Source organism: Tubulanus polymorphus, chromosome 8, assembly GCF_964204645.1.
Source record: "Tubulanus polymorphus chromosome 8, tnTubPoly1.2, whole genome shotgun sequence".
NCBI lineage: Eukaryota > Metazoa > Nemertea > Palaeonemertea > Tubulaniformes > Tubulanidae > Tubulanus > Tubulanus polymorphus.
In genome coordinates, this window is record NC_134032.1 from 4,130,325 (window position 1) to 4,143,423 (window position 13,099).

The 13,099-nt window shown below is 37.1% G+C and overlaps 1 protein-coding gene across 1 annotated transcript; it reads right to left on the reverse strand.

The window, feature by feature from the left end:
- Positions 1-11,455: 11,455 nt before the first annotated feature.
- Positions 11,456-12,576, reverse strand: LOC141910061 (uncharacterized). The gene is made up of 4 exons (XM_074800772.1): positions 12,573-12,576; positions 12,300-12,413; positions 12,069-12,112; positions 11,456-11,974 (listed from the first exon to the last, which is right to left on the reverse strand). Exons 1-4 carry the CDS (start codon positions 12,574-12,576, stop codon positions 11,795-11,797), a joined length of 342 nt encoding a protein of 113 aa, XP_074656873.1. The 3' UTR covers positions 11,456-11,794.
- Between the last annotated feature and the right edge of the window lie 523 nt (positions 12,577-13,099).

Below are 13,099 nucleotides of genomic sequence, written 5' to 3' on the forward strand. Positions count from 1 at the left end.
CTCAGTTTATAGGAAACCCACTCATTCTGGATCCTACTTGCATTATTTTCCCATTACCACTTATAGCATAAAACTCGGTGTTGCTCAGGGATTATTTCTTCGTGCTTTTAGGATTTGCGACCCCCTTTTTCTCGATGATGAACTCATGGAACGAATAGACGTTAATTGTATTTTCGTCCGATTCCATGATCAGCAGAAAGGTTGTCATTTCGTGCCGGTCGACCAGTTGATACCGTGCGTATATTGTAGAGAGACTATTAGAGAGTTGTGCTCTACTATCGGAAGCGATCATTTGTCGAACGTCTCTTAAAATCCGAACCCAGACGAGGAGAATACTAACTAGTATATTTTCGATGATCTGACGAGAATATTATATATCTGATGTATGTCAAAGCTCGCGACTCGCAGGTCGGCCCTGTTCTGATCTGATCTATCCTGAACTCAACTGAACCGAACTGGGCTTTCTGAACTATCTCAAAAATGTTAATTAGGTATTTTTAAGTGATGACTAGAGTTGACACTAAGCGTAAAACTGACATGTGAGAGAGTGCCAAACTTACAATAATATACTATTCAGAACTATGATGATATTAATTATCTTTCTCCAAAGTTGGTAATTACTAAATCAATAGAGTATCTACTACAATTGTTATTTTACTGATGATCATAAGATATACATCTGACATTGAAACTATAGTGTAAAATCCTCAATTCATAACACTCACTCAGATCAGGAATTCCCCTTAATAAGTAAGCTAATCCTAACGACTTTTTGAATAAAGCTCTTTTTCGAGCCCGTCGCACTCATTTTTGTAATTCTCGAGTTTCGCGCCCTCAGAAACAGCCAATCGTCGTACCTTTTGTTCCTTTTTTGGAAAAATCAAAAACTCATTAACAAACAGCTCATTTACACTTACAATAATAAACTTAGTCATAACTTAACTCACAATTCCTGCAAAACGGAACCTTTAAACATTGGTGTATACAAGATACCTTGTAAAGTATGTAATCAAATATATATTGGTGAAACTGGGCGTGATTTGAATAAGCGCCTCAGAGAACATAAAAATGACGTCAAAAATTTCAAACCCGAAAGTGGACTAGCTAATCACGTTTATGAACGTCTAGTCACAATTTTGATTTTGATTATGCCGCTATAATCTTTCCCTGTCCCGATAAAACCAAACGTCACATTACGGAATCTGCCCTAATTATTGAAAATATGGATAAATGTGTTAATTTGAATAACAGTTTTTCTCCTCACAATATTTTGATCTCTAAATTTCTCACTTCACTTGTACCCTCATTATTCTAATCCTGTTAGCTTGTTTTCCTCCGTTTGACACTCCCTCCCTCACTCCCTCCCTCACTCACTCCCTCCCTCCCTCACTCACTCACTCCCTCACTCCCTCCCTCCCTCACTCACTCACTCACTCACTCACTCACTCACTCACTCCCTCACTCACTCACTCACTCACTCACTCACTTATTTAATCACTTAAATCTTAATCCTTTAATCTTAATCATTTGTCGTATCACCGTCTTGAGAAAAATATTTTCAATTATTCTGAATACACGCATTATACAATGGTTAGAGGCACACCAAGTATTAAATAATGCACAGGCCAAATAATGGTACTATAAATCAATCCTTTGTATTATCTTCAATCATCGACCACTGTATAACGAAGAAAATGAAAAATGCGTGTATGGCATTCGTAGATTTTTCTAAGGCCTTCGATTATTTGAACCACGACATTCTCTGGAAAAAGATCCTGGAAGCTGGTATCACTGGCAAAGTTTATAACATAATTAAATCTATGTATGCTAACAGTGAATCATGTGTCAAAAACAATGGGTTCATATCTAGCTTTTTTGACTGCACCGTCGGCGTAAGGCAAGGCGACTGTATCTCGCCTGTACTTTTCAATATCTATATAAATGACATGGAAGAATTTTTTATAAACAATGGCAGTTCATCTACTGAACATTGAAATCAAATATCTTCCAACAGATCTAAGTTTTCCGATTGAATTAGTAGTTAGAAGTTGAATAAATTTTGCCATGCTAGGATGCGTTCTAAAATAACGAGGTAAGAGATTACTTCGAAGCGAGTTGTATGAGGGGCAGGACATGAGAACGTGATATTCGTCCTCAATTTCGTCAGTGGAGCAAGTTGTACAAACTTAATCTTGGCTTCATTATTGCGGGATTTCTCCCATTAATAAATACTTAAACGTGTATAATCTTCTCTGATTGAAATATCTAGAGGGGTAGGTCTGAGGGGTAGGACCAGGAGAAGTCATATATACCCTAGGGGAGGTTGGGGTAAACCTTCAGACGATTTGCGATCATTTCAGAGATTGAGATCTTTTTATTTAAATGAAAAAACTGCGTTGTATCATAGCATAGTAGACCATCATTTTTTGACAGATAATTTCACTTCCTTGAACGAGACGTTATTTTGTGAATGATCGGGATCATTATCTCTCTCTCTCCTCTATTGACGCACTCTGATAAACTATTGAAAACTAGAATACATAAAATTGAGAGAGGGTTAGATTTAACTTTGTCATATTCATCGGGATCTAAGATCTAAGAAAATAATTTTTCAACCTTTATCCAATTTTGAAATTTCAACCGATTTAGATTTTTGGAGTTTTCGTTAAGCGAGGCAATGGGGTAAAAATAACGGATGTATGGTCAAGGAAAAAATGGCCACGAAAAAAAGGCCAAGGAAAATGTATGTGAACTACTGCCAATGTTAATAAAAACATTAAACTTTCAATTTAAAGACATCATATATTTTTCATGGGGCTTAAAACAATTAATATCGGTAGTAATGAGTTCAGAAATGTGATGAACTTACATTTCATTTCATGACATATAATGAATATATCAAGAACTATCCTGCAAGTGGTCAATGGATAAACTTACTAGCGATGAACTTAAACTTAATAAGATAACTAAATTGATAATTGAAAACATCTAAGTAAGCTATTAGGGCACAGACTGTCATAAATCATCAAAGGTAAATGCATCGAAATTGTGTGATATAGCAAACTGGTGCAGTGTCTGATAACATCAAAGTGAGATATGATCAATGTAAATTTACCTAAACTAATTCAGGAATCGGTCTAATAATCTCGAAAAGTGACATGCCAAAACATCGGAAAACATCAATGCAATTGATTTCGTGTTAGTTAATAAAATGACAGTCAGTTTTCCATTTAATCTTCCTTGGCCGTCTTTTCCGTGGCCATTTTTTCCGTGGCCATTTTTCCCATTCACCAAAATAAACTCGTTTTGAGTTTGAAACAAATCAGCTGAATGTTCATAAATATGACATTATATGTTTTTGAATGAGAAAACTGCGTTGTATTATAGCATATGAAACCATCATGACAGATAATTTCACTTCCTTGTACGAGACTATTTCGAACACTTCGAGAAACTTGAGAAAAAAATAGATTTTGATTAGTTTCGTTTTTAGTAAATTCGTCGAAATTAAGAACACTCGAAAAAATCGAAAGAAAAAAAATCATCCAATTAACAATCAACTAACGAGGCTAAAATTTGTAATTTTCTGAGAAAGCTTGTAAAACCGTAGGAAATATTTTGAACACATTTATCCAAGTTCTTGCCTGGTAAATTGTATGGTTTATGTAAAGTCCACGAAGACAATTTTCTATTCAGATCGGCTGAATAAAGCTAAAAATATCTGCACGAAATTATCAAACCACATAATACAACAGTTATTTCATGCTAGACAGTAACTGAAAATTTCTGGAAAGACTCAAAAGTTTTCCAGAAAATTTCACCCTTTCGATATAGGCCTACTGTATCAGTTATGATCTCCGTTCACAAACCTGCGTCGCTTAAAAAAAAAAAAACTACGTTCACCCAAATTCAGATTATATTTATAACTCAACATTACAAACCCTCATATGATACAAGAGCGCATTTAAAGAACTTCTTAAAAACGCTACGTCCGGGATGTTTAATGCGGCGACAATCGCCTATATTTAAAACGAGATGATGGTGTAACCACGCGTAGCCAGTTAGACCCTACTCTAGTAGCCGAACTCAATCCGGCAAATTCTGAGAGTTTGTTTTATTTCCAAACTCAAACCGGCATCGTACCTTAGAAAAGTCGATGATATTTGTGTCTATTTTTTTGAACTAATTCTAATTACTAATTTGCACGAAGATATTTTATTATTACTAAACTAGAAATATTTGCTAATAGAAATTTTTAAAACTAGGATAATATAATTTCTGATACATGTATCGCGCGTGTTGCTTGCCGAGTCACAGAATGACGTCATTTTTGATGCGAGTAGCTAACTAAAAGTCACCGATTATCCAAGGCGAATATTCGGAAAAACGCCGCGGAGAATTTGACGTTTGAAACTAATCAAGTTTTCCGACGTAAGAATATCGCAGGTTCAAACACGCGTTCAATGCAGAGTTTTCCCGCGAAACCCGAGTTTTAGAAACATCGCATTTTTGCTGGTGTAGACAGTAAACCGGGATAGGTACCGGGTCTTGAGCGTTAAACACCTACGGAGTGAATGATATAAAATCACCGGTGTTAGATATATTGCTAACTCATACTATTCCTGTTTTCAGGTGGTAGAATAAGCAAGTTTTCGCGGTAAATTGGACAGAAACGGATCGGGCCATTAACCGGTGTTTGGGATAACCGGAGAAATTTAGATGGATGGACTCATCTTACAGCAGTTATCAGCGGGAAACACGAATAACCAGTTTTCAGAGTAGAATTCCGAGGTGTAGATTCATTCTATGATATTGAGTCCCAGAATCCAAATTTAGAATTCTGGAGAAACTTTCCATCTGCGATATTTCATCAGATCCTAACCGCTCTTTCAGGGTTAACGATGATACATTTGATGGATTTACATATATCCGCTATTTCTGATATTTGTTTCCGATATTTTTGTACTAAAACTTGTGTGAAATAAGCTTCAGAACAACATAGCATACAACTATTAGTGTTCCGTTTATAAGGATTGGTCTATGTTTCTAAGGATTATCTGGTCGAGGTTGTTCCAGGATTGACAGTAGTTCCAATTTCATGTAGTCATAAGGTGGCTCATTTCATATTCTGTAGTTCAGTTTTCTCACTTTGTTTCTAGTCTCTTTCTAGTGTCTGTAAATCTTACTGTGAAGTTGTGACTTGCAGTGTATTTTTATGAGTGTTCTCAAACGGTGGATCATTTAGTGAGTTGAATTGACTGTAGACGGCAGCACTAGCTGGTTAATGCATAAATATCTCAAAACATCCTACAACCCAGTCAAATAAATTCATCAAAATAGGATTAGATGTTTATAGATCCCTCTAATAGTTGATATATTGTAAATAGTGGATGTTTGTATCATTAACAACTTTGTTATATTTTATCGAGAAAAGTTCCTAATTCCTAATACATTATTTTACCTATTCGATTCACTCATCATTCGATTCAAACATCATAATTTTATTGGCGTTAACTGATAAAATTTGGATTTCTTGCGATTTGTTTACAAATATTTTCACGAATTAAGAGAAAAATAAAAACATTTCAATGAAAAACATAACAAGGTTATTTACAATATATACAAATACATGTACTATTTACTAAAACACACGACAGACAGGGGGATAGAGATTAGACTGGTTGCCGGTCTCTTATTACCGATTAGATTTATACAATTAAACCAGTCTTACCTGTGTTTGAGGAGATTGAGATCCACTTACGTCCAGCACTATTCACAGAAGGCGAAATCAATTGACAGATTAAACGTCTGAATGAGTTGTCAATCATAAATCAAACTCCGCCTAAAATAGAAAATCATACATAACACAATGAGAAATGCTAACACACGAGAGAGGGCCGTAATCTGGCGTGGACGTATAATTTTGATATCTTTTTTTCAACCCGCTAAGCGCCACGCAGGGCATTAAAAGCGGGTTCGACGTTTCTTTCTCCCGATGGGGTAGAGACCGGAGAAGAACCTTCGACCGATAAACTCTGTCGCCACCGGGGTTTGAACCCATAAACCCTGGATTGACGAGACCAGTGACCGGCGGCTTAAACCAACTCGGCCACTGCGTCGCTTGTATCATTCCTCGTGTTTGTGGTCATTCGTAGAATTACCATCAAACTTCTCCTTATACGGGTAAGTCTCAGTTGTAGATCAGGCAATAATTGATAGCTAAAAAGTTAATCTAAAATATTAGAAATATTTCGGGTTTCTTCGGTTTGAAAATGCATATTTCTAAACCATAGAAGGATCTTAGCAAACACCTGCAATATTTCTAATATTCTAAATAAACTCTTTAGGTATCAATTCATTTATTGTGGAATTTTACAGGTAAGTCTTGTTTAATTGTATAATTCTACTCATTTCCACAATTCACACGCAATTCTACGAGATTTCGAATGAAAAATTCATTTCGTCGATGAATAAAAAGTCCGTACCGACTACAGTTGTGCAGATCCTCGCCAGAGTATTCTCAGAAGTTCCGATTATCGGCTTATTATAAAACTGTGCAAACGTGTCTTCGCAGTACGACCATCTGAAAGTGTTCGCGTCGAGCTGCTTCAACAGCTGAAGCAACCGCTGCCTGAGTTGAATGACTCCCACATCTAGAAGTATCAGTTCCTGTATCCGACAAAACATCTTTCATTCACGATGTATATATTGTGTCTCCCGATACCCCGGCATCAGGCTCGATACGACCTATAAATAATTGATCGCAAAAACCGGCTCGATTATTAGCAGACGATAGTCGAATAGAACTCAAAATTAGCAGACGATAGTCTAATAGAACTCAAAATTAGCAGACGACAGTCAAATAGAACTCAAAATCAACTGATTCAAATTGTCCGAGAGTCACAGATCCTGTAAGTTACCTCTCACACGCCACACGTCAGCAGGCTCCGCATCTCGAGATCAATTTCTTCCTGCAAGGTTAAACGTAAACTCGATTATTACACATTCTCATCAACTCGCGATACCAGACCCGAGTAGTATATATTAGACAACTCGAGAAGAACGCCCTACTTTCCCGGTTCCTTGAAACAAATCCGTGTTTAATGAATCAGTTTAGTTCAACTGTTTAGATTTATTTTACTATCAATCAATCAATACGCTCTGTTAGGAGCTGAGTTAGAGAGCTACTGTAGTTAACCTTAGTCTGATTTGTGAACAAATTATGTTTTATCGAAGCCAGTGAAAAGAATAACATTCGAATAGATCGTTTAGAACCAATCAAACTGACGTCTCCGGCTCTCCTGGAACCAGGGCAGGTTCAAATCCCAGAAAAAAGGCCATTTTTCATAGGCACACAGGAGCCTCGAAGCCCCTAAGAAGGTCTGGGAATTTTTCGAATTTTAAAAGCCTCATTTGCTAGAAGCCGTTTCCTGCATTCTGAACCTTGGAATATGAACAAGTTACTCACCACTTACACCGCTATTGTCTGTGTCTCCGTCAGAAAACTTTTAAACTGAAGCACCCCGAGGAGGATGATCATTCTGTATTGCTTGCCGATTGTGAACAGTATTGAGATCATTTGTCTGTTGTATCAGAAGTGTAATAGGATCAGCTACATCATTTGGCTGTGGTCGATTGTCAGATGATTGTGGAATTGGATTATCGAAACATCAGACGATTGTGGAATTGGTTCATTAACATGATTTGGCTGTGGTCGGTTGTCAGATGATTCTTAACTGAAATTATAAATAAACTAGAATTGTAAAAAATCTTTGAAGTTAGGCTAAAAAGGAAAATTGATACCTTGTTTCTCTGCTCTGCTGAGCAGATAAGTTGACCCGGCTGGCCGCCTATCTACCCTGTACATTACTTTTTTTTTGAAATTGTGATTTTACCATCCGGCCGCTATAGAAATGAACTGTTTACATATTTTACAAAAATGACCCGGCCGCTGCAGAGAAACAAGGTATCATTTTTGTTTAGCCTTATCTAAAAAAACCGATTCATGTAATTTCATTCGAAAGTAAGGGGAATCTTGTTTTAATAAGAAAGGCAATTGACCGGGATGAATTACTACCTAAAGACCCTGTATTAATGGACGACACATATCGGCAAAAAGAAGGTTTAGGATCTTAAAATCTAAATACTGAAGACAGCATGATTTTATTTTGTAATTTTCCGCAATGCGAATGTCAGTAAAACGGCTGCTGCAGAAAGAGGCGTCTAATGGGATGAATTAAGGCTAAACTAGAGGCGCGTGATGGGACAGCGAGCCTCACGAGGGGAACTTTCCAAAAGTAGCAACTTTGAAGGGAATGTAAATCATTGTTGAAACTAAGCTTAAAACAAATCAAATGCATTATCATTTAGTTATTATTATTAGTATTATTATTATTTCCAGGTTTATGTTTCTAAACTGATTAATGTCATGAAGATGCTATTTTGAATTTAAGAGGCCAAGTTTGATTTTCAGCTATTCTCTTTATGAAATTGATAACAGATAAAATGGTATTTATCATCGTAATTTAAATCAATTTGCGATCTAGCCTCAACTTTGCCCGCGAGTGCTACGAGTGTAATGATCTTTACATTTTTAGTCTATATCCACGAGTTCAGGAGATATTGAAGTTTGTTTCTATGAAATATTGCCTTCTTAAGATCATTGTATTGAAACGTGAAGTCGACACTATTCGCTGAAATTTTCAAACTTCAGATCGCGATAGGCCTATCTCGAAAACTACCGAAGATATTTCAAAAATGTGAAAAGCATATCGTTATTCGAGCCCACCCTGTTTTGTTAGTTTTTATTTTGGTAAGATTTTTTTACAGAGGCTAGAACAGCAGAGACCAGCAATTAGTCTATAAAATCAAAATCTATCATTTAATTTATCATCACTAAACGATGAAAAGATTACTAGCGACACCTAGCGGATTCAACAGGAGTCAGCGGCTCTGACAGTTCTATGAATAGTCTATATGTACACGTGGCGATTTGAACACAGACTACACTGGACATTAAAATAGTGGATAAAAAGCGTCTTTTTGCAAAATTGACGGGGAAAATGCTGATGTTTTTACATTTTGCTGCTGCTTTTACTTGTTCCTTGTCTTACGCCGAATCGAGCGGTCTTTAGTCGGCAGTTTTTATGTTAAAATCCTGATTTTATGCGCAGCGAAACAGAAATCAAAACAAATCCGCGCCATCCATTTCAAAGACTGGTTGCCTGTTCTGGAATTTTCTCAATACTAAAATCATTTGATCTTCATGGTGTTTGGTCTAATCATGGCTCCAACCACCCCAATAAAATTATCAAACTGCTCCAGTCTAAAATGTATCTTTTATATCCTTCTTCGTGGCTATTTTAAATCAACGAAAGTAATTCCAACCCCAAATTAAGAACTTACAAACTTTTTAAAAAACGCTTTGAACTAGAAAAATATATAATTTCGAACTCTTTCCTTAAAAGACGCGAATTTTCCAAACTGCGTCTCGGTTCCCATCGGCTTAGAATCGAGACGGCGCGTCACTGTCGTCCATTTTTACCAGCCAATGAGAGATTTTGCCTCTACTGTACTGTAAATAAAGTCGTTGAGGACGAATCCCACTTTTTACTCATTGTCCCTCGTTTCATCCTGCCAGAGTTTCCATTTTATCCTCACTTGTATGTTTCACTGAGTTTGAGTCTTTTTGTGTTTTCGATAAATTCTTATTTTTGATGTCTTATAACAACGGAGACTATGAAATTGCCAGCCGTATGTGTAACCTAGTTAACTCTTTACTTCAACACTTTGATTCTTTTTATATTATATTCACTTGGTTGTATCGCCACCTAGTTTCCTTGCTGTAGTATTATATTTTGTTTTACATTTTACATATTTTATTTGCAAATATTCTCTATTCCTATTGTAGCGGAAATTCCTGTTAAATAGTTTAAAATGTTGTCGTTATAATGTATAGTTTCTGTTTTTCCGCTGCGGAGCCCTCCTCATTTTTTTTAATTGTAATGTTTTTGGGCGATAATTAGCTCGCGCCTTTCATTTCACGTTCTGTGCACCTCATTTTCTCTGCATATAGTAATTTAATTAATTTCAGCTTTTAATAATCAAAACTGTAGGTTGATCACTTTTCGCTCTCACCTTATTTTACTACGTAAGATCCCGATTTACTATTTGTATAGTCGTCTAAACTTTTAAACTCGGAGCTTTTGCGCAGCGGCCATTTTTTGTGCTGTGTGACATCATCTTCCATGCACGATGACGTCACACTGCGCGGATCTATAAAAATGGGTCAGCGCGCGCAAACGTCACTCTCGTCTCGACCTACATTGATTAGAGGTAAACAACAATGCGCGCTCTCCTGGCCTGGGGCAACCCAGGTCAGGCCGGGCTCTGACGTCAGTCAACTCGACGATATGTATCTATTTTTAATCCATCGGGAATAGTCAACCTGGCGGCTTTTTCCTTTCGGATGAGACGTGTCGTGAGATCTGTCTCTGAAACCTTTTTAATTTTATGCCATGGGCATTATTTTGGGTCTTCGTGGGCCTAAATTTAGCGACCATTGAGTCATTAATCGCGGATTTTTGCAAGGACAGATCCTTGCACTAGCCTCTTTTATAGATAATAGATTATAAATAATAAATAATTCATAACTAAGATAGATTATGATTTTTTTTTTAGACCATTTATTTAACCTTTTTATTTGAATGAGGTGTACAATTCAATTATTGTGATAAAAACTTCACGTGCAATATGTAAATATGTATACAAATTATACAGTAGTTATTCGTTTCTGAAATAATAATTTTCTATATTATTCAATACAAGACTTATCACTATCGTGGGGGGGGGGGGGTTGCGTTTGGACGAAGTAGGATCCACTTTCTTGAGGCCAGGTCCAAAAAAATCTAATTCTTTATGAAGTGGCGAGTGTCGGGGTGTCTTTAGACACATAGATGGGGGCAAGATACTACGCCAGGACGAGATCGTGCAGGGAGGCACTCGATATGATGTTACACCGTGAGGACCTGAGGAAAAGATGCGCCGGAGCTCGGGTGACTGTGAGGTTCCGACATCGAGTCAAGGGCCCTGACTCGATAGACCTCATGGCGGACACCTGTCCGGTCTGGTCCGGGTAATTGGGTCAATAGTTAAGACTCTGACACTTGCTTCCTTCTCCCCTATTCCTTTTTTACGAACTATAAACTTTTTGTCTCTGAAGCTGTCCATCCCTTCGGCGGAAACTTTCTGAGGATTTCCCCTTTGTAGTTCCACTCCCCGGGACTACAGGACCAAGGCGGACCCCCTGTAGCCACGCTTATTGATAAGATAGATAAGATAATTTATTACTCTCCAACCATTTCCATGGTACGTGGAGGAAAAAAAAGATTTTGTTTACAAATATTCACATATCGAGAGAATAATAAAAAATATTTTAAAAACATAAGAGTATTTACAATATTGAGGAGATCTGATGATCACGACACCTATCGGTCGCTACCAGAGGATGACACTAAATCGCGGACGCGTACCGGCTACACTATGTTATCCATTTGCCCTCTCTTTATTTGACCTCCGTTCAACACTTTGATTATTTTTATATTATATTCACTTGATTGTATCGCCACCTAGTTTCCTTGCTGTAGTATTATATTTTGTTTTACATTTTACATATTTTATTTGCAAATATTCTCTATTCCTATGTTATCCATTATAAAAGCGATTATAAATGTATGTCAACTCTCGTACTGTTTTTCCTGTGTTTTGATGTTAATATTTTATTGCATGTTATTTCCTATGTGACACCTGCGAAAATGTAGGTATCTTCTGTAGGGGTCGTGACACCTGCGACAACCTCTGTACGGTACCTGATGATATCTACATCATCGTAGTCATCATCATCATCATTTTCGATGTCTTCATACACGTCGTCCTGAGTTTGATAGATAGGGTCAGCACGACCGGCAGTTGTAGGCTGATAATAATTCAGAGAAACACAAATATTCCACACGTGGTATAAATAAAGGGACATGATTGAAAATAACGGAAATGTATTGATATGAACAAACCTGAAGGTAAATATCCCCGGGATCGGGATCAGTCGTGTTGTTACCTGTATATACAACAATAGAAAATACTACATGAATTCAAAGAGTTTCTGATTATATTCTCATAGACCCAGTAACACTGTTATCAAATTTTACACCTCCCCCGCTTAAAATCCCCCTCTATTTAAAACACCCTATCCCCCTCTCAACACCTCCCCCCTCGGAGTAAGATGATAAATAACAAACCAGTATTTCTGCGGCGTCTGAGCAACACGACTGTGGCAACGATTGTTATCAGAGTTACCAAACCGATTCCACCACCGACTGCTAACCAGAAACTGAGTCCGTTAATACCAGCCGCAGTATCTGCAAAACCAATTTTTTCATATGTACCCGTTATGTTTCTAAATGAAATTTACCTATACAGTTTCAAATTCATTTTCGTGGCAATATATGTCTCAAAAAATGTTCTGCGATAAAGTAATCATTTTGCAAAATAGAATGAACACTTTCTATAAAAATAACTCATTTGATGTTGAGGTGGTTTCTGTGACTTGTGTAACTGTTGATGGTCCTACAAATATATATTATCAATTTTGAATATGGTTCGACTCGCGGTGCCGCCGTGTTTTAACTGAAGTTCAAGCTACAGGACTTAGATTCAACTCCACACTATCAAACAAACTAACAACTTACGCAACCATTTTCGGGCTTAAGAAGTCACAACTGTGCAGGTTTACAGGTGCTACTCACCAAATTCTACAGTGTTTAACTTGAGGTACTCATTGTGGTACTCACCAAACTGTACAGTGTTTAACTCGGAATACTCATTGTGGTACTCACCAAATTCTACAGTGTTTAACTCAATAACAGCCACTTGATTCGATTCAATGTATGTGCTGGTGGTTGAGCCTGACATCGTTTTTGTTGTGTTAGCGACAAATTGTTTATTCGGGAAAATCTTACTGGAGATCATTGTGAACTACAATGAGAAAATCATCACAGATAAGTAAATTTAAAAACCTGAGAGAGGTGTGAGGGTTGAGAGAGTT

Bases quoted from the DNA above. Each gene is read 5' to 3' on its own strand.
- LOC141910061 (XM_074800772.1), bottom strand. The intron at 12,113-12,299 runs ATACTGGTTTGT...TTGTATATACAG, and splicing joins GTTGCTCAGACGCCGCAGAA to GTAACAACACGACTGATCCC. The intron at 11,975-12,068 runs GTTTGTTCATAT...AATTATTATCAG, and splicing joins CCGGGGATATTTACCTTCAG to CCTACAACTGCCGGTCGTGC.